The sequence below is a fragment of the Ziziphus jujuba genome, chromosome 8 (genome assembly GCF_031755915.1).
Source record: "Ziziphus jujuba cultivar Dongzao chromosome 8, ASM3175591v1".
In the NCBI taxonomy this organism is placed as follows: Eukaryota; Viridiplantae; Streptophyta; class Magnoliopsida; order Rosales; family Rhamnaceae; genus Ziziphus; species Ziziphus jujuba.
In genome coordinates this window covers 20,409,155-20,427,834 of record NC_083386.1, presented here as the reverse complement: position 1 = coordinate 20,427,834, position 18,680 = coordinate 20,409,155, and the positions used below count along the sequence as shown (strand labels likewise).

Below are 18,680 nucleotides of genomic sequence, written 5' to 3'. Positions count from 1 at the left end.
TATTTTTATATCCAGATAATACTTTAACCAATTATGGATAGCAAAAGTCTAGAAGCAGTACTCCATTTACCAGGCTCTATTTTGCCTTTGGCGACTAATTTTTATCCTTAACTGAGCGGAGGGAAATATTCAAATGTTGGGCGTAAAAGGTAATATCAAGCAAGTAAACGGGGTTCCATTTCGAATTTGCAAAATTTACGGGGTGCATTATTGGATGTATGGACGAAAGTTAATAAATATTAATTAATTTGTCCACATCCTACGTCGTTTAATTCATCTTTCTCCTCGAATCCACCTACGATTAACCCAAAACCAGGATCCAGCTCAGATGGCGAGCCTCTGGCATGCCGCGATGGGCCAGAAGGAGAAGCCCGAGGACTATAACGACGTGGAGTTCTGGTCGGGGCCGGAGCGAGCCGGTTGGCTAACCAAGCAAGGCGAATACATTAAGACGTGGCGTCGCCGGTGGTTCGTGCTCAAGCAAGGGAAGCTCTTCTGGTTCAAGGACTCCACCATAACCCGCGCTTCCAGGCCACGTGGCGTAATACCAGTGGCCTCCTGTCTCACCGTCAAGGGCGCTGAGGACGTTCTCAACAAACAGTACGCCTTCGAGCTCTCCACCAGGACGGAAACCATGTACTTCATTGCCGACTCAGAGAAAGAGAAGGAGGACTGGATCAACTCGATCGGACGGTCTATAGTGCAGCACTCGAGGTCAGTCACCGATTCTGAGATCGTCGATTACGATAGTAAGAAATGAGCTGCTTAGTTTACTCAATAATAATAATAAAATAAAAATGTCAGATTGAAGAAGTAGATGAGTCTGAGCCTTCGACCTTGTATTCTTCTTTTTTTTTCTTTCTTTTTTTTTTTTTTTTATTAAGTGCATAGTGTACTCTGTGTTATTCTTTTTTTTTTTTTTAATTCTTTTTTATTAAGTGCATAGTGTATTCTGTGTGTTTATCTTTGTATATCAATGAAATTCGGTATTTACTTTCGGTCTTTGTGTGAATACTCATTGTTTTGTAATGATCAGATCTCAATTGAGTCAAATTTCTGCCTTTTGCATGTTGTGATGATTTCTCTTTGTTATTTTGATTTTTGGTCTCTATAACAATACCCTGTTTGGTAATTGAATTAATATATATGTATATATCTATATATTTATATATATATATATATGCATTTTCCTATAGTTTCTTGCTTACAGTGACGCTATCATCTACATGACTAATATAACTCAGCTTGCTTATTGAGGATTGAAGTATTTACTCTGTGAAATTGCAATTCTGAATAAAAAGGGGAAAAAAAAAAAAAAAAAAAAAAGCGCTTTTCTATGCTTAATTAGCTGAATTTTGCATGGGAAGGTATTTAGAGTTGCTAAATTTGTAGGAATATTTGCTAAATTTGTAGGAATATTTGATTGATAGACTTGGGAGTTCTTAAGGATGAGTGGGTCTTATAGTGTTCACTGAGAGAGTGTGGGTGAGTTTGGTTTTTGGATCAAACTTCGATTCCTGATCTGCATTTGGAGTCTGATCTGCTGTTCAAGGATCGGTATGATTTAGGTCTTCCAAATAGGAAGATTTTTCTTTGTCGTTTGCACGTTGTTTTATTTCTATTTGTTTTCACTAGCTTTAGTGGAAAAACATTGGATTCCATTGATTGGAGTGTCTCTATGGTTGCCAGCGCTCAGCTTCAATCTTCAAGAGTCGACCTTTCATGGAGAGAAAAGAAAAGAAACCTTAAAAATGAGTTTACATTTATAAGTTAGGTCTACTTTCAGCATATCTTGTTTGGCATAACTTAACGTTGGGAAGATTTTGTGGCAAAGGTAGGGAATTTTGGAACTACAAAGTAAAAGGGTTTACTTACCTGTGTTCATAGCATCTTGTAAAGTACTATTAGTTTCTGACATTTTTTTCTTTCCTTGATTTAGCTTCTGACAGTTCAAGTAGAGAAAGTAACACATATTATATTCTATTGTTGAATTACATTTAAGATTATTATTAGAAAGTCCACTATACTGTTAAAAATTAAATTGTTCTGCTTTTCAACAGTTATAAATTTTAAGATACCCTCTTAAGTATGGTAAAGGTATTTATTCCTTCACCATCCAGCAGCTACAGATTTCATCTCTCCCCAATTATGTTCCCAATAAATGCCTTCTTAGTGCGTTGCATTTTGACGAGGGCATCTTTGATGTCCATTCGGTCAGTGGGAGATTCTGCAGAACATGCAAGTCCAACTTGAACAATTGAAACCAAGCAGTCCATCAGTTTGCTGCTGACCTTAGCTATGTCCGTGTCTTCATAAAGTTCTGTATTAAGCAAATATGGATCCACAATCTCTTGTACTGCTTCTGGGTAAGCCATTTTACAGAGGCCATGAAGGTTCTGGCCATCCTTGAACATTTCATCGGTTGGCCTTTTTCCTGTAACCATCTCCAACACGAGGATCCCATAGCTGTATACATCCCCTTGTATGGACACATCACTTCCCATTCCATACTCTGAAATTAAAATAGAAGCTTATGTAAATAGGTCATTTTTATCTGACATGAAGAAAAGGGAAATAAATGGGAACTATACTTACCAGGAGTAATGTATCCAATAGATCCCCTTACAGCAGCTGAACTGACTAGAGCTTTGCTGAAATTCTCATCAGCTTCAAAAAGGAGCTTGGCTAATCCGAAATCAGCCAAGTGGGCAGAGAAATCGCTATCAAGAAGAATATTGCTTGGCTTTAAGTCACAATGAACAATTGGAGGCTGACAATGGTAGTGGAGATAGTTCAGTGCAGAAGCAACATCAATTCCTATGTTTAGACGTTGGACCAGGTTCAGGCTTTTTGTGTGGTGTTGAAAATTTACATGCATCCAGTTTTCTAGACTCCCGTTAGGCATGAACTCGAATACAAGAGCCATAAAATCATTGCCCTCAAAGTCCACACTTGAACAGGAAGTTATGATCTTTAGGAGATTCCGGTGTCGGATTCTTCTTAGGGCCTCACATTCAGCGACAAAACTCTCTGGAGCCCCACATTGCCGAAGGTTCAGTACCTTCACGGCTATCGGATGTTCTTCTTCATTAAGAATTCCTTTGTAAACAGAACCAAAACTTCCCATGCCGATCAAGTTAGGCGAAGCAAATCCTTCTGTTGCCTTGTGAAGTTCTTTATATGAGATTCTATAGTGCTCATTTACCCCCTGGTAAGGTGATGGGGTTGATTTCCCTTTTGGAGATCTCCTATTGATAATGAAAATGACTAAGGAAGAGAAGACGACAACCCCAATAAAGATTATAACAAATATCACAGCTAAAGAGGGACGAGTGCTGTTAGGCCTCCTTGACTCTAACATAGAGCATGCAGGAAGCTTCAGTGCCGGAATTCCCCCACAAAGTTTCCTGTTTCCAGTGATGAAAACTCCGCTGACATTGCTAAAAATTCCTCCGGTTGGAACCTCGCCTTCAAGTTGGTTGAAAGACAGATTTAAACTCCTTAGACCTCGAAGAGATTGCAGGTCTTTTGGAAGCATTCCAGACAAATTGTTGAGTGAAAGGTCTAGGATTTGAATGGAAACCAAAAGGCTCAGCGATGGGGGGACATGTCCTTGAAAATAGTTTCCCCCCATAAGAAGAACTTCCAATTTCGGGCAGTTTCCAAGTTCCTTGGGGATCTCTCCTGACAAATTGTTATCATGCAGTGAAAATTCCTGAAGATTTTTCAAGTTACCGACGCCAGCAGGAAGGAAGCCCGTAAAGGAATTTTGATGCAATTGAAGAAATATCAATTCATCAAAAGAATCGAAGAACTGACTAGGTATGTTACTACTAAACTTATTCTGGGGAAGGGACAAAGTTTGCACATTAGTGCAATTTGTAAGAGATAATGGAAGACTACCATTCAAATAGTTAACAGCTAGTGAGATCTCAATCAATTGAGTGAGGTTACCGAGGGAAGGAGGGATTGAACCTGATAGCATGTTTTCTTCGAGACCTAGTATGCCCAGTTTCTGAAGCTTTCCAATGGAAGATGGTACCTTCCCAGTTAGGTAATTCCTTCCTAGGGTAAATGCACTTAAGTTGAGCAGGTTTTCAATTCCTGCATGGATGCTTCCATATATTTCATTTCTTTCCAACGCAAAAGTTATCAATTGGGTTGAGAGGTTGGCTATTGATGTTGGCAAGGCGCCTCCAAAATGATTGTTGGAAATAGCTAACACTCTAAGACTGCTAAGATTTGTCAAAGAAACTAGAAATCTCAAATCACCTTCTTTTCCACTTCCTAAATTATTAGAGCCTAAGCTCAACCATTTCATACCCTGGAGGAACCCCATGTTTTCTGGTACTCGCCCGTTCAGCCTATTTTCACCGACATCAAAAACTTCAATTCCTGAAATGTTTGTTATGGATGATGGAATGGTTCCAGTGAATTGATTGACTCCTAAGCCAATCTTGTAAAGACGAGGAAAGCATAGGCCAATATTGGGCAGATCTCCAGAAAATTGGTTGTCAATTAATCTGATTTGAATGAGTGATGAGAGATTACAAAAAGAGGAAGGAAGAATACCAGACAGGTTATTTTCAGTTAGTTCAATATACTCCAAGCTCTTCAGGCGACCAATATCCCGTGGAATGCTTCCTTCCAGAGTGTTTCTCCTTAATGAAAGTAACCTAAGAGACGAAAGATTGCCAAGAGAAGAAGGAATGCTGCCTGTTAGGCCATTATAACCAAGCCACATCTCATACATTCCCAACATGGTACCAAGCTGAAAAGGAATACCCCCTCTAAGATTGTTGTGGTGAAGTGTAATATTTTTTAGAGTTGTGCAGTTTGCAAGTTCAACTGGAATTGCACCTTCCAGAGAATTTCTGCTCAGATCAAGATGCTCCAGTCGTGACAACCAACCAATCTCTTTGGGGATGATACCATGCAAATCATTGTTGGAAAGATTTAACCGCCTTAGAAACGTAAGATTTCTGATAGAAGAAGGTATGGTACAGGATAACCCTTGATCACCCAGCTTCAAGACTGTAACCCTTTCATGTCGGTGACCACATGTTACCCCTTGCCATTGGCAGAAGTGAACAGAATCATTCCATGAGCTCAGTGCACCGGTTATGGTACTGCCACCAGCAACCAAATCAGATTTCAAAGTGAGTAATGAAACTTTATCACTATCATTCCCCAAGGTGGAGATAGCGATGGTGTTGATAGATATAGAATTTTGGCTCAGCAAATTTACACAAAAGAAAAAGTTGGAGAGAAACAGTGAACGGTAGAATCTCAAGCTCCAAGGCGCCATCCTCTTAGTATCAAGATTTTTATTTAGAAAGTAATCTTAGCTCTCTGCTTTTTATTATTATATAGCTAAGTAGTTTATATGAGCAATAGTTTAACCAATCTCAATTTTGATTAAAGCACTAACAGTATGTTAATGTGAAATCTATCAGTAAAGACCTTGTTTTCGCTAGGCTTGGGAGAAACTTTTTTAGATAATTTTGGGTCCAGACAAGTTTTCTCTACCAAGACTACTTGTTGGATGGTTTTTCTGACCCCTGAATACATCTCAACTTGTCCGCCATTTGAATTCCTTGTTTGGTACTGTGTAAAGTCTTATTATGAGACAACAGCTATTAATTCCATTTCCCCAGTAATGGAGTATCCATTATTGATTGACTATTAATTCGATTTCCCCAGTAATGGAGTATCCATTATTGACTTTCATATGCAAAAGTCGTTAATATCTAAACCTCGTGCATTTGGGGATTGAAATTATTTGCTTTCATTTTCAAAAGTCGTTTCCACAATACATAAGAGTCGTTGACATCTAAACTAAGTGTATTTTGGTTGAACGAGGGAAATAAATACTCTGTCAAACTCTTGAGATATTTATTGGTTTTTTTGGTGAAGTGAGATGCTTAGGAGCCACAAATATACATAAACATATATGTGTTCTTCTAGGAGCCACAAATCCAAAGACTTTCATCTTAGTGACTTTTTGCAATGGGATTTTGTCAACCACAGATATAGACCGGCCGGAGGACTAACAAGGCAGTGGGATAGAAAATAATAATAATAATAATAATAATAATATAATAAATAATGACAAATTAAAATAAATTAGAAAAATAAAAATGTCAGCAATCAGCGAGGGATAGAAAAAACTGGGAAGTTTAAAACAAAAGATGAAGGGAAAACTTAATGGGATTTTAGTGATTTGCAGAATGTGATTACAGTTCTTTTTAACAATGAGTAAGGAAATATTATTAGCACATCTTGAGGTATGAAAAATTGCGGTACGCTTTTTTTCAATCAAAGTACATACTACCTCAGAAAATAGAGTTGCGCTAGGTCTATCCCAGTGAATACTGTCAGATATTCATCACAAAATAAACTAAAAGAAAGAACAGGAGAGAAAAGAACGCTAGAATTATTGTTATTATTTTTTATATAGGCTAACAAGCAAAATAAAAGATTAAAACTACTCTTACTAATTAAAATAATAATCATAGATTAAACTACTCTTAGTAATTAAAATAATAAATATACTAAATATTATAAATCTAATATCCCCTCAAGCTCTTATAACAAATCCTATTGTCGAGAAAAGCTTTTTCTTACGAGATGAATTTCCCTGGTGACATCTTCCATGTTCATTCTTTCCCCTGGTGATTCCATTGAACAACCAATTCCAATCTTCAGGATTGAAGCTAAGCAATTTTCGAAGTTACCATTCATGCGGCAGAGCTTCCACGTGTTTTTGGGTCCTTGTTCTTCCTCTATCTGGTCATTCACATAGTTGTCGGAGCTATCTTCTTCTGTAGCCATTGATGTTTCTCCTAGAACAGTAGTTTGGTCTACAATCTGCAAGAGTCTATTGGGAAATGCATTCCTAACAAAAGTATGGAGATTATAACCATCTATGAAAATTTCATCGGTGGGCCTTTTTCCCGTGAACAACTCCAATATGAGGATTCCAAAGCTGTAAACATCCCCTTGTTTTGATGCCTGAGCCCCCATTCCATACTCTGTTTCATACATATAATTTTGGCAACTCTGTTTAGTATAATGAGACACAAGGTTTGATGCAAAAATGAAATTGTATCTCCAGTTTGGTTTTGAAAAAAAAAAAAAAAAAATGTAAATATTCGTATGGGTATGCTTATAATACTTCTGGTTCAACAATTTTCTGGATGAGGAAAAAACTATTCAAAATCTGTGGAAGTTGTAAGTTTTCATTAAATACTTTCTTTGGCGTCATGAATCAAATATATAATACTTTTTTCTTAATTACGGAATCAATGATTAGGTATAACTTTTCTACATAATTTAGCTGGAGTATCGTTTAAAGAGATGATTTTCTGGTGAGCATCTGAATATTAAACAGCATACAGACAAATAATACATAACATACAATGGCAGAAATGTTTTTGGAGGCCATATGCACTTTTAAAACTTTCATAAAAATAAGAAATCAAAAGTCGTAGGTAAGTTAGAGCTAGATATCATTTCATGAAAAAAAGATAAAGAGTTTGTTGAGAAAGAAGCAATTCAGTTTTATAGGGATAAAAGAACAGAATGAGAAGAAAAAGAAAATTACAGTAATGGGAATACCTAGACTAAAAAATGTATACATATATATATATTTAATGGATATACGTAGACTAAAAAATATATATATAACAGTAATGGATATACCTAGATCAAAAAGTTATATGTATACTATATATATATATATATATATACACAATATCACAGATCAATAAATTTAGTTACTTCACTAAAATGGATTGAAGTATATCAGATCAAAAAATGCAAAATTAAGATATAAAATCAGTTTAATGATGGTACAATGCCAAAGACCAAATGTCTAACCTGGTGCAGCATAGCCAATGGTTCCCTTCATTCCAACTGTGCTACTTTGAGTTTGAGAAGAATTGGTGGTTGTCAAGAGAAGCCTTGCCAAACCAAAATCACTAAGATGAGCTATCATATCATTGTCAAGAAGAACATTGCTCGGTTTTATGTCACAATGAAGGATTGTGGTTTCGCACTGGTCATGAAGATAATGTAATGCAGAAGCCACATCTATGGCAATATTTAATCTTTGGATGAGACTCAAATTCCTTGCTTGATTTTCACTCTCTCTATCTGGATGCAGCCACTTCTCTAAGCTTCCATTTGTCATGAATTCAAACACCAAAGCTTTGAATTCATTACGGTTTGAGTCAATGCTTGAGCAACACGTTAAGATCTTAACAAGATTCCTGTGGCGGATATTTCTCAGAGCATTACATTCTGCAATGAAACTCTTTGAAGCACCTCTCTGTTGAAGGTTGAGAACCTTTACTGCAATATGTTGTCCCTGATCAATAATTCCTTTGTATACAGACCCAAAACTACCGGATCCAATTAGATTTCCAGGAGAGAATCCTCCAGTAGCTTCAAAAAGCCTTCTGTATGAAACCTTTGGAAGATGTTCTAATGTGGAGAGGACAGAAGATGACTTGTTTCGTGATTTTCTCCTCCAACTAAAAAAAAGAAAAGTTGTAAGCAGAAGGAAACACGCAGCCCCACTAACAATTATGATCATTAGTTTGAAATTATGGTTCTTTCCCCGATTTGATGCTTTGATGGGGCATGGTGGCAATTTCAGTGAAGGTGCGCCACCGCAAAGCTGAGAATTTCCAGTCAATGATATTGCACTGGAATTTCCAAAAACACCACTTTTGGGTACCTCACCTTCAAGATTATTGTAAGATAGATTCAAATATAGAAATGGAATTTCCCCTAGACCTTTTGGAATTTGACCAGAAAGCTTATTTGTTGAAAGATCCAGACTTCGAAGAGCTTTTATGGAAGCCATAGATGAAGGTATATTTCCTTGGAAGGAATTCCCCTGCAGAAAAAGGTACTCCATGCTCTGGCACTCCACAATGGCTGGTGGAATTTCACCAGATAATCTGTTTTCAGAGAGATCCAAAGAGTTAAGACTTTTAAGATTGCCTACATCTATAGGTAGAGAGCCGTTCAATGAATTAGTCGATAAATTTAGCAACAGCGACAGAGAAGACATTCCAATGACCTGCCTTGGTATAGCTCCAACAAGTTTATTTTGTGAAATGTCCAAATATTGCAAATATTTGCAGTTTCCAATACTTGGAGGAATGCTTCCTCCTAACAAGTTATTATACAAGAAGAGTTCAGACAACTGAGTGAGGTTCCCTATGGAAGATGGAATCAGTCCTGAAAATCTATTCCCACTTAGATCTATCACTTGCATATCTTGAAACTTACCAAATGAATCGGGAATGTTACCTGTAAAAAGGTTGTCATACATAAACAACCCAATCATGTTAATGAAATTCTCAAACATGCTCCACTGATGTTTCCATATAATGGATTGCTCCCCAAATATAGAGTTTTGAGTTGGGTTGACAAGTTTGCTATAGATTCAGGAAGGACACCTCCAAAGTTGTTCTCACTGAATTCAAAAAGTTCCAGTTTGCTGCAGTTTGTCAAAGACCTTATAAATTCCAAGTCATCGGATGAGTTATTTCCAAGATTATTTGCACCAAAAGCTAGCCACCTTAGGTTTGGTAGATTACCAAAGTCGATCTGAACTTGTCCTACAAAAGTTGTTACCTGAAATACTTATTATTTCGAGATTTGAAGCATTGGAAAATGAAGGAGGGAACGCCCCAGAGAATTGATTAGAACCGAGGCCAAGGTGTTGGAGATTAGGCATGGTAATGCCCATGTTGGCCGGAAGAGTGCCACTTAGGTAATTTTTTGCCATTGAAATGTCTACGATAGAAGATATATTATAAAAGGATGAAGGGATCGCACCGGAAAACCCATTGGCTGCAATATTGATCACCCTCAGACTTTTCAAACGGCCAATATCATTTGGAACATTTCCTACTAAATTGTTATAGGCCACCCGAAAATTTTCAAGTGAAGAAAGATTTCCAATGGTAGTTGGAACTTCTCCAGTCAAATTGTTTTTCCCAACCTGAATCCTCACAAGCCTCACCAGCAAACCAATTTCCTTTGGAATATTTCCTGCGAGTTTATTCCGCGCCATATCTATGCTTCTGAGATTTGAGCAGTTTATCATCAAGTTGGATGGAATTAATCCTCTGAGCTTGTTATTATAAAGATCAAGAACTTGCAGTCGAAATAAACGACCGACTTCTGGCGGAATTTCTCCAAAGAAACTGTTGTTTGGGAGGATGATAAACCTGAGAAATGTTAAATTGCTGATATAAGGTGATATAAAGCCATGCAAGTCACTCCTTGTTAGGTTCAACGCCATGACCCTTTGATGCCTAGGGCTACAACTAATCCCAACCCAGTTGCAGAAGTGCAGAGAACCATTCCAGGAGCTCAAAACACTTTGTGGGTCACTATCTATTGCTTCTTTAAATTTGAGCAGTGCCAAGCGGTCAGTCTCATTACTTGGAACAAAGGCAGAGGTGCGAGTTTGCAAGAATAGCAAGATAAATGAGAAAAACAGAATCAATCGGAAGTCTTTGAGAGAATTAATGGCACAGGATTTGGTTTTCTGAAGATTCATTGGATTTGGAGTAGGAAACAAAGAAAGTGAAATAACTGTTGAGTGTGAACTCCCAGTCAAAGACAAAAACTCATCTATTTATAGATAAATTTATATGGAAAACTTTTATTTTTATTTTTATTTTTTTTGCCAAAGAGATTAAGAATTGATTTTATCCTCTATGCAACACTTCTAAAGCTCTAGGAATCACTCGCAAAGACACCTATATAATTAAACACAATCATTTTTGGTCGGATTCATATAATTTAGTTTGACATTGTACATAGCAATGCTCCAACGAAGATATCCACAAGTTTTAAGGGGTTAAAATTAGATTATATGAATTAAAAATAAAAATAAAAGTCACATTTCTTTCTAAAAAGTAAAAATAACGAGGAAAGCACGTTAATAAAGGAAAAGTCTACATCGTATAAGATAATAGGTTATTTAACCTACACCTTCTCTTACTCCCTGACCTCAAGTTTTTGCTTCTGCGATCCCAGTTACACGGTGGGTCCACAAAACACGTCTTGAAGGAAGAAGTATCCACAACCTTATAAAAACCGCTTCGTGCCCCTCTTCAATCGATATGGGATGTTACAATTATAATATAAAATATTTTTTCAGATATATATATATATGATAAAGCAGATTAGTTCCTGCCTATAAGAACACAGATTCAAAGAAGTACAGGTTTGAATAATAAAAAATACAAAATAATTTTGAATAGTTTGTAAATTAGATAATTTGTTAAAAAAAAAACGATATATATATATATACACACAAATAATTACACTAAGAGAAACTATACTTATCAATTCTAAGACCTTAGCCCACCAATTTGAATCGGTTTAATGTATTGCAAATATTTTGAATCATTGAATTTCTAATAATGAATCGCACCATTCACCTATCAAGAAACTTATTCATGAATTCCACTGTTTCTAGTCACACATTTAAAAACTCTATTGACGCAAGAAATTAAATTCAAAATTTCAATGCCACATGGTTCAATAATGGAGTTGCTTTGATGTGGCAGTGGAAGTGTTAGTGGTTAGTAGACTTTGACTTCTTGACACTGTGGTGGTGGTAATGGTATTGGCCAGTAGACTACCCATCGTTTGACATTGTTCGTGGAAGAAAAGAATGGCAAGTGACAACAACGGTTTCATGAAATCAGTGGGAAGTTGGGGAAAGATTTCATTATTACGAAAATATCCTTAATGGTGGTTATATATATATATATATATATATATTGGAAATATTATTATTTGTTATAACGATACAGTACCAAAATATTTATAAAATTTATTTAATAAATGATACATGCTACAATATTATTAATTAGTATATTCATATAATTTAAATATAAAAAAATAAAATTGTCAATCTCCAATTATCCCAATTTAATTACATGTATATTTATATACTTAAGCTTGGTTTGATAATATGGAGATTTTGGGTGTGTGAACACGTACTCAAAGATATAACTAGTATAGATATTCATATATACCTAACTAATAAGTTGATTACTTGATGAAATAAAATATATAATTTGACTAAATTTAATAATACTTTGGTTATATTATTAGGACTCCAATTGCTTGTAATTATTAGGCCTCCAAAATGTGTTGTAAATGTACCAAATTTTATCCTATATTATATTATTAATAAAAACAAAAAACGTTGACTGGTGAGATGCATGCGGCATTAATGGAATTGAGGAAAAAAGTATCCATAGAAGAAATGAAAACGACAGAAAGGACAAAAGCCCCTAGAGGACATATTAATGGGTGGAACAGTGTTAAGCTATATATATATATACACACACACTCATATATTACTGTTATCAAGGCAATATTCGTGGACGGCTTTATTATAATTCTTTTCGACAGAACAATCTAAGGCAGGTATAACTCAAAGAGAGATATGGCAAAGGCCAAAAACGAGGGCAACAGCTTTGATCATTTCTTTGTATATACGGCAAAAGCACCAAACCTTTACTAACTTTTGTGCCATGTGAGGTTGCGAAATGAGGTGTATTATTTAATAGGCTTTTATTAAGTTTCACTAATATATTAAAAATTAATATATAATTTTTTAGCCAATAATAATAATCTTAATTTTACCAAACAACTTGGTGCATTTAATAGTATTGTAAAGCAAAATAAAAGCCCACAAAGCAAGATTTTAGGTATCTATATGAAGTTGAACTGCCATATTTTCACATTAAAAACAAAGTCAAGCAGAAACTGTGTTGTCATTCTTACAATCTTCTCACTTTCCTTGCCACCCTACTAAAAAACCAACACTTTAAACCCCACAAGATCAAAATTCAGAAAACATAAAGCTCACCCTTTTTGGGTCCCTAAACACATTTTTTATCAACAAATGCGGACTCTGCCAAGTCAATGGCACGGGCAAGACCAGCAGCTTTGTTCTGGCACTCTCTATGCTCATCATCAGGGTCACTATCAGCCACTATTCCAGCACCAGCTTGAAGGTGAGCCACCCATTCTCGGCGCTGGTTTGCATCCTTGTATGAGTACATGGTGTCAAAACGTGATCCTGTTGGAAAAACAATAGTCCTGAGAGCCAAAGCAATGTCCATATCTCCAGTAAAAGACACACCACCAAATCCACCGCTGTAGGGGCCACGTCTCGTCACTTCCAATTCATCAATTAGCTCCATTGCCTTCACCTGCCATTGAGTTTATTAGGAAATGATGTTTTCTGAGCTCCAACAGTTAATAAAAGAATTTTGATATGATTTATTAATGTCACGCGGAAAATAGTTTGTTTATCTGTAATACCATCGTGAAAGCTTGAAAAGTCTTAAAAATATTTATTTGATGAAAGCCTGCCCTGTGAAATCTTCATGGAGGGGAAAAACAACACGTTTTTTGTGAATTGTGTAGCTATATAAACACATGCTCATACTAAATAGTTAAAAACATTTTACTCTATTAGAAAATTTAAACCAAAATGAATAATCAAGGGAAAAAGGAGGTTGAAAATACATAACAAATTCACTTTTGACCTCAATCCCTAAAAGTAAGTTAAAACCATCCTTTTATTGCTTTAGAACAAAATTTGCATGGAGAAGTAAAAAGATAAGAAGGGAAGAATTAAAAATAAGTGACAACCTTTGGTGCCCCACTGACAGTTCCAACAGGCAATGCGGCACGCAGGGCATCCCAGCAAGTGAGAGAATCAAGCAACTTCCCAGTAACCTGCATACGAAAACATTATAAGTTTTCTTCCCAGCATGGTATAACAAGCTATTTGAAAGCTGCTATATTTTACATGTCAAAATGTCATCAAACTTAAGGATCTCACCGTGGAGCTTATATGCATGACATGGGAATAGCGTTCAACATTCATTAAATTTTCCACCTGCACAGAACCATATTTTGATACCTGCATCAACAATCTTCATCATTGAGACCAGTTTAAGCAATTTATATCTAAAAATGACAGAAAGAAGCTAAGTCTCGCTGCATTATATAGAAAATAAGGTATTCTAAGTGGAAACACAAAAACTTTGGTGATTACCAACGAAGAAATTGTGAATAGAACCACAACACGTATAACAGATATCATTGTATATGCTATGTGATCAGTAATACACAAATCTTTATTTTCAGGAAAGCTGCTCTACCAAAGATTTTAGGTTTCTCTATTGACCTTTTAAAAGAAGAAGTCATTAATAGAATAACAATTTTTTTTTTTTTTTATATGGTAAATAGACTGAAGGAAATTAGATAGAATACAAACTAAGGATGAAACATCCTAAATAACAGATGGCTACAATTATCAAGTTAATTCCTAAATTCAGACCAAATGCGGTAAAATATTTCACATGTGAGAGCTTTGGTACTTTTTAATTTCTACAAAATGAACCTAAAAACAAAACCCAACAGAATATGCATGACAGAAAAGCAGAGTAGTTTTCATGTTGAGTCTCATCCAGGGGATCAAATATGTTTTGAAACGATGAAATTAGAGTGCAAATCTTTGCAAAACCACGTTATAAGGGCATAGGTAAAGTAAGAACCTTTCCAACATCATTCCGACCCAAATCAACCAGCATAATGTGCTCTGCACATTGTTTTTCATTATTAAGAAGCTGTATTTCCAAATCTTCATCTTCTTTGGTTGTCTTCCCTCTTTTTGCAGTTCCAGCTAGTGGTCGATTCACAATCTTTCCCTGTTCTTAGAAAAATTATAAAACACATCCTGCTTTGGAATTAACATAACAAAATAAAAGATGCTAGGAAAAATGAGAATACATGAAGACTTATTAATTTGTTTGGATCGAATCTATATCTACAGTCAAAACTTTATTACCTTCTTTACACGAGTAAGAATTTCTGGACTTGAAGCGACAAGTATACATCCTCTAGCCTGATAGAGAATATGACATAATTAATACCATTAACTCTCAATTTAATTTGAACAGCCTAGGAAACGCATTACTAGATTGGTGCAACAGTTTCACAGACAGAAAAAGTAAAAAAATAAAAATAAAAAGAAATAGTTAAAAGGTGAAGATACTAACTTGCATGTAAGTCATATATGGACTTGGGTTTACTACTCTCAGTGCTCTATAAACTTCAAAAGGAACAGCAAATGTACGTCTTTCAAAACGCTGAGATAATACAATCTGGAAAATATCCCCTGAGAGAATATGTTCTTTTACCTTCACTACTGCTTTCTTATACTCATCCCTTGTCATATTTGAATTCTTCAAAGAAGGACCAAAATGGCGAGTATATAAATTCACATAACCTGCTGTTAGCCTTGGGCTAACAATTGACAATGAAATTGATCAAGGTTGTAAAGCGAAAACTATATAGCATTCAACTTATTTATAGTTAAATGACTGCAGCAGGGCAGGTACTTACGGCATAGCTGCTTGTACTCTAGCCAGTAATATTTCTAAACGTTTCACTCCGCCTTCATAAGCCCTCTCAAGGGAAGAGTAACAATCTAGTCTTACCCAGTGGATAACATATACTTTCTGAGAATAAACAAAATCTCAAGAACCGCCAAAAGAATCTCAAAAACACATAAGTAGCTCATACATATTAACTATCAATCTGTTTCTGAGACTTTTATAGGTTGAAAATTAATAGAGTGATACAGACAGACTTGGTACTTGGAAATATAAAAAAAGGCACTTGAAAACGGAAGTCTTAAGTAAGTCTATACAATGGAGTCATGTCTATATTTAATGCTTGTAATGCAAGAAAAAGACAAGAATATCTGAACCAAAAGTCTTTAACTGTACACGGTAGATGATGCATTAATAGAACATAAAACTATTCATTTATGTATAACATTAAACTGACTTGAAGAGTCGAGTACCTTCTCCACATGATCAAACACAATTACATCATCATAAAGGCCTAAGTGCATGTCTGGTAGATTTCTATCATCCTTGGGAGCCTTCGAAAATGGAATTTTTCGCTTTTCCACATATCGAACTGTGTCATATGAAAAATAACCAACCCAGCCACCTATTCAAGAAAGGGTTAATCACCAAGTATGTTCTTGTGAAAATTAGTAGTTAAAGTGAAAGCTATGTCTTCTAAATACGGATAGAGAAATCTAACTACTGTATCTACTTTCAACATGTAAACAACTTGTAAATTTCAGTATTCCATTCTGGACATGATAACAAATCTAGTGCAGGGTCACAAACTAACAAAAGACACAGAAAATTACCGAAAGCGAATTTAAATGCATTATTTGTAACATTTAATGTGAGATACAAAAAGACTTTTTGACATCATCCCTACTGCTCTTAATAGGAAGCCTTCGGTTCATGGGTCTAGCATTGAGGCATAGCTGTTTAAGTGTTATCCTTATCTTACTCCAGGAAGTGGGATTATTTAGGAAACAGAGAGCAACTTGAACACTTTTTCACGCTAAAAGTCTAACACAGAGCATAGAAATTTAGATAACAAAGAAGTGTTTTTTGCTTTTCAAATGCAATGAAAGTATCTTCATTTGGTGACATCAATTTGGTGCATGTGTAAGCACACATCATGATGGCCTATACCTCCCAATTTATTAAAACATTGAAAATGAAAGAAGAAAAACCCAAAAAGTAAAGGTACCATAAGGTTCAAAAATCTAGATTGTCAAGAAGTTGGTTGGTCCAATTAATATGCAAACCTTTGCCTTGTGCCAGTTACACAAGGTATTAAATAATGAGTCAAAGAAAGAAAGAAAGAAAAAGACAAAAAAAAACCATAAAAGCACTGGATCATAGCACAATCGAAGCATTAAAGAAGGGAAATAAAAATTATTTTGACACTTTTTTTTTTTTTTTTTGGCTTACCACAAAATGTGTCAGGAAGGTCATCGATAAGTTGGGGCTTCCAAGTTTCAGAAATTCTTCTGGGGATTGAAATTGGATCTTCAACAATTTCCTCTGTAAAACGCCCTTGTTCATGATCCATTATCGTAACCTTTTTCTCTTTAGCCACAATTTCCATTCTTGGGTGGGCTCCAACGACACTGAAACGGCCCTATTGTGTACGATCCGACAAAATAATAAATTGTGAGTCAAAATTATTTATTAAAAGACCCCATAAAAATACAATAAAAGAAAGCGATTGAAGATTCTTCAGAGGCAAAATAGCTTACAACTGTAGAAACTCGGTTGCTGGGCTCCACCGCTTCAAAGAGAAAACTGGGAGCCTCCAAGTCATCTTCCTTAACCAGACAACGGTATGCAAGAACCGGCGTAAGGTGGTCGGAGAATATGCACCGGTGAAGTGGAACCAGATTCCCATTCTTCGATGCTTCTTGGAAATTTCCCACTTCGTTAACTGACACAAACAAAAAATACAAAGTCATAAAAGTACAAAAATAAAACTTAAATCTAAAGCTCCTGAAAACATGTTTTAAAAAAAAAAAAAAAAAAAAAAGTAAAGAAAAAAAAAAAGAAAACTGCCACTCCACTCAGACTGTGACTTTCATTCGATTCCTATATACGTTATGAACATAGAACACAATGGCCGGAATAAGCAAAACAAGAAATTTAAAAAAATAAATAAATATCCTATTTGGGTATCAACTAGAGTTTGGTTTTTGTTTAAAAAAAAAAACCAACCAACTTTAAATGTTTTAAAATGTAATGGATTTTCTTCCACTTTCTTTCTTGAAGACCAAACAGATACAGAATGTTAAAAACCACTAAGCCAACAACAAGGATCGAATTCTTAGAACCTGCAACTCTGATTACCGTACCATATTAAAAACATAACTAGATACCGCTGTTTTCGACAGCTCGAACTCATAAGAGATGGGAACGATATTGGATTATATACTTTTAACACACGCAAAAGGCAAAAACAGCATAGAAAAAAGATTAAATAACCAAATGATGGAGGACTCGAGAGAGAGGAGGAGCATTTCAGTTTTCGAAGAAACGCTAGGGAGCTTGAGCTTGAGTTTCTATCAACTACAGCGCCGGTGACCGGAAAAAGAGACTGCCGGCGAGAGGTGGGGAACTTGCAGTAGTGTGAGGAAGGTAGTGTCAGCATTCTGTGTGGATGTTGGAGAGGAAAAGCGGGTAGTCCGTCGGTTTCGGTGAGATTGACTGTGAGAGATCAGACACAGAGAGAGAGAGAGAGAGTGAGTGAGAGAGTCTCCGTTCAATTGTTGGTCCGTCATTTATATAGGTCTGCTCTGCATGTAATTAAAATATCTGTCTTTCCTAATTTACCGTTTGTTATTATCCATTATTGGAATTTTATTGTTTTTGGGTTTAAAAGATTTTCATTTGTTTGGTTTCACATCTGGTCTATGTCACAATCGCTTTGGCGCTTTAAATGCTGTTAAAATGATAGTTAATTTTGAGAAATACAATAAACCCTTTTTTTTTTTCTTTTTTTTTCTTTTTTTTTTGGTTCTAGTTTTTTCTTTAGCTTTTGTAGGAAGTAATTAATTGACTTGGCAAAATTAGAAACTCTCTGTCATTAATATCGTTATATTTAACCTGTATTTGTCTTCAAAATTAGAAAAATAGTTCAAATGAGTCCACTACCATTTCACAACATTATTTTGTTTTTGTTTTGCAATATATATATATAATATATAT

At 35.6% G+C, this 18,680-nt stretch overlaps 3 protein-coding genes and 1 pseudogene across 4 annotated transcripts; 1 reads left to right on the top strand and 3 right to left on the bottom strand.

The window, feature by feature from the left end:
- The first annotated feature begins 222 nt into the window (after positions 1-222).
- On the top strand, positions 223-1,061 carry LOC107413858 (pleckstrin homology domain-containing protein 1). Its single transcript, XM_016021908.4, has one exon. The coding sequence runs from the start codon at positions 329-331 to the stop codon at positions 758-760; it is 432 nt and encodes a 143-aa protein (XP_015877394.2). The 5' UTR covers positions 223-328; the 3' UTR covers positions 761-1,061.
- On the bottom strand, positions 903-5,652 carry LOC107413836 (probable LRR receptor-like serine/threonine-protein kinase At3g47570). Its single transcript, XM_016021885.4, has 2 exons — positions 2,596-5,652; positions 903-2,512 (listed from the first exon to the last, which is right to left on the bottom strand). The coding sequence occupies exons 1-2, from the start codon at positions 5,306-5,308 to the stop codon at positions 2,133-2,135; spliced, it is 3,093 nt and encodes a 1,030-aa protein (XP_015877371.3). The 5' UTR covers positions 5,309-5,652; the 3' UTR covers positions 903-2,132.
- A 783-nt stretch (positions 5,653-6,435) lies between these two features.
- LOC112490929 (putative receptor-like protein kinase At3g47110) lies at positions 6,436-10,627 on the bottom strand (annotated as a pseudogene).
- A 2,140-nt stretch (positions 10,628-12,767) lies between these two features.
- LOC107413782 (anthranilate synthase alpha subunit 1, chloroplastic) lies at positions 12,768-18,218 on the bottom strand. 2 transcript variants are annotated; one of them, XM_048469545.2, is made up of 11 exons: positions 17,958-18,218; positions 17,222-17,406; positions 16,914-17,103; positions 15,935-16,086; positions 15,472-15,587; positions 15,126-15,372; positions 14,915-14,971; positions 14,622-14,774; positions 13,904-13,984; positions 13,711-13,797; positions 12,768-13,265 (listed from the first exon to the last, which is right to left on the bottom strand). In XM_048469545.2, the coding sequence occupies exons 1-11, from the start codon at positions 18,121-18,123 to the stop codon at positions 12,933-12,935; spliced, it is 1,767 nt and encodes a 588-aa protein (XP_048325502.2). In that variant the 5' UTR covers positions 18,124-18,218; the 3' UTR covers positions 12,768-12,932. The 2 variants fall into 2 exon arrangements, with proteins under 2 accessions (XP_048325502.2, XP_048325503.2); XM_048469546.2 differs by having other exon boundaries at positions 13,904-13,960.
- Between the last annotated feature and the right edge of the window lie 462 nt (positions 18,219-18,680).